We start from the raw sequence: 2,008 nt of genomic DNA on the forward strand, positions 1-2,008 counted from the left end.
TACCCATGCTGCTTGTCTGAGGACCACACTAGGGGTAGTGAGGGTCCAGAAACCACCTGGATCAGTAGTTCTCAACTTTATTTGCACATTGGGATAGGGGCTGGGGGTGGGGTCAAGGTTGCTACTAGTATCTAGTGGGTAGAAGCCACAGGTGCTGCTAAATATCCTACAATGCACAGGGCAGCACATCACCCCAACAAATAATTATCCAGCCCAGCCCAAAAGGCCAATAATGCTGCGGTGGAAAAACCATATTCTAGCGGACACCTAAGTAGAAAGCAAGACATCACAGTCAGAGAACCAGAAAACCTTCCGTTGCCGGAAGTCTGCCCTAGTGCCCTGGTGAAGAACAGAGACTTTGGGCCAGAATACCTAGGTTTGCACCCTGGCTCCATCTCTTACTGGCTGTGCTTCCTCAGGCAAATTACTTCACCTCTCTGTGCCTCGTTTTTCTCTTCTACAACACAGAGATGATGATAATAGTACATTACACACAGATCCGTTATGAGCTTTGGTTAGGTTAATAGTCCTGAAGTGCTTAGAACAGTGCCAGGTCAACAGTCACCATGTAAGCGTGCATTTACTAAGCGTCTTTGACGATCTCTGGAAAAAAATGTTTCAGGTCTCAGCTAAGCTTAAGGGCAGTAGGGAACGGCTTCCGAGTCTGCATTGCCATAGCAAGAATGAGAATGGTTGTCATCTGACAACCGCGTCCTTCCTTTCCAGTTCATCAACCCTAATCAGAGAGCAGTTGAGGAGAGCAGCCCGGCTGGCTCAGCCCAAGAACAGTAAATGCTTTATCGTCCTCGGTTTCTTTCCCTCCTTCCCCAGCAAAACTAGCGACTGACAAGCACTTGGTGTCCTGTGAATAGAGTGGAAAACACAAAATCGCACAGATACAGAACCCACCCACCGACACGCATATTGGTCCAACCCTCACACACCTGCCCCTACAGCAGGTCTGCAGACCACCAAGCCCGCACGCACGGGTCTGCGCCCAGAGCCTCCCTCCACCTGCAACAGCCAGGTGGGGCACAGCTGATGCAAAAGGAACTAACTAGGTGCAAAGCCCCGCCACAGGAGAGCAGGGAGGAAAGCCCGTGGGCGCTCCAGGCCTGGTATCCAGGTTAAATCCCGTCGCGGCGCGCACAGGCACACGTGCACACTCACACCCATACACGCGGGGGTGCCTGCAAAGACGTGGGGCCCCAAAGCGGGAGCTCAGGCCGGGGGTGGGGGGAAGCCAATCGCCAGACACTCACCTGGCCGCGTTCCCGAAACCACCTGCCACCCAGGGGAGCAGCAGCGGGAGCGCAAGGCTCCAGGGCAGAGGCATTCTCGCGCGGGTCCTCCCTTCTCCTCCTGCGCCCCCTCGGGAGGGCGCCGACCGGACCCCGTAGCAGCTGAGCCGCCGCCTCCTCTCTCCTCGGCCGCTCGGGTCCTCTGCTCCACTCGCAGTTACCGCGTGCTGTCCCTGCGGGCTGGGAGGGGAGACCGGGCACCGCGGCAGGGGCGCTCGCGGCCTGGGGAGGGGCTGGGGGCGCCCTGACAAGCCTGGCCGACGCTCCTTTGCGGATGAAGCTGGACCGGGTGAGCGAGGGAGGGCGGGGCGGGCCGTGCACATCTGGTTGGGACCCGCCTCCAGCATGACCCGCGCATCCTCCGCGCGCTCTGTTCACCCAGAAACTTCCCCCAGATTCAGGTCAATTCACGTTTGTCAGAGTCACCATCTACGGCCATCTATTTCAGGCATGGGGCAGATTTCAGTGATACCTGCACTCCAGGACTTAAGAATTTAGTTGAGAAGTCGAAGCAGGATGGAAGGATGCAGGTTCCTAAGACATGCTCTCTCACTTCTCTTTGGGTTTTCACGTTCTCCCGGTTTTCTTCTGCAAACTGCAAATCATTGGATGCTAGAGCTGAAAGATCACTAAATTCTGGGCAACCCTGTCATTTGGCAAGTAATCTCTCAGGCCCATTTGCAACAGCTTGCTTACATGGAAACCCA

General features: G+C 55.9%; 1 protein-coding gene across 3 annotated transcripts in view; it reads right to left on the bottom strand.

Moving 5' to 3' along the window:
- The window catches only part of EGFL6 (EGF-like-domain, multiple 6), a 71,721-nt gene extending 70,105 nt beyond the window's left edge, over positions 1-1,616 (bottom strand). For 2 of the 3 annotated variants that reach the window (XM_011994845.1, XM_011994844.1), the window contains exon 1: positions 1,263-1,616. In XM_011994845.1, the coding sequence (XP_011850235.1) occupies positions 1,263-1,336 (74 nt within the window). In that variant the 5' untranslated portion in view covers positions 1,337-1,616. The remainder of the gene's footprint in view (positions 1-1,262) is intronic. The other variant, XM_011994846.1, reaches the window with a different exon arrangement.
- Between the last annotated feature and the right edge of the window lie 392 nt (positions 1,617-2,008).

The sequence above is a fragment of the Mandrillus leucophaeus genome, unplaced genomic scaffold, assembly GCF_000951045.1.
Source record: "Mandrillus leucophaeus isolate KB7577 unplaced genomic scaffold, Mleu.le_1.0 Scaffold462, whole genome shotgun sequence".
In the NCBI taxonomy this organism is placed as follows: Eukaryota; Metazoa; Chordata; class Mammalia; order Primates; family Cercopithecidae; genus Mandrillus; species Mandrillus leucophaeus.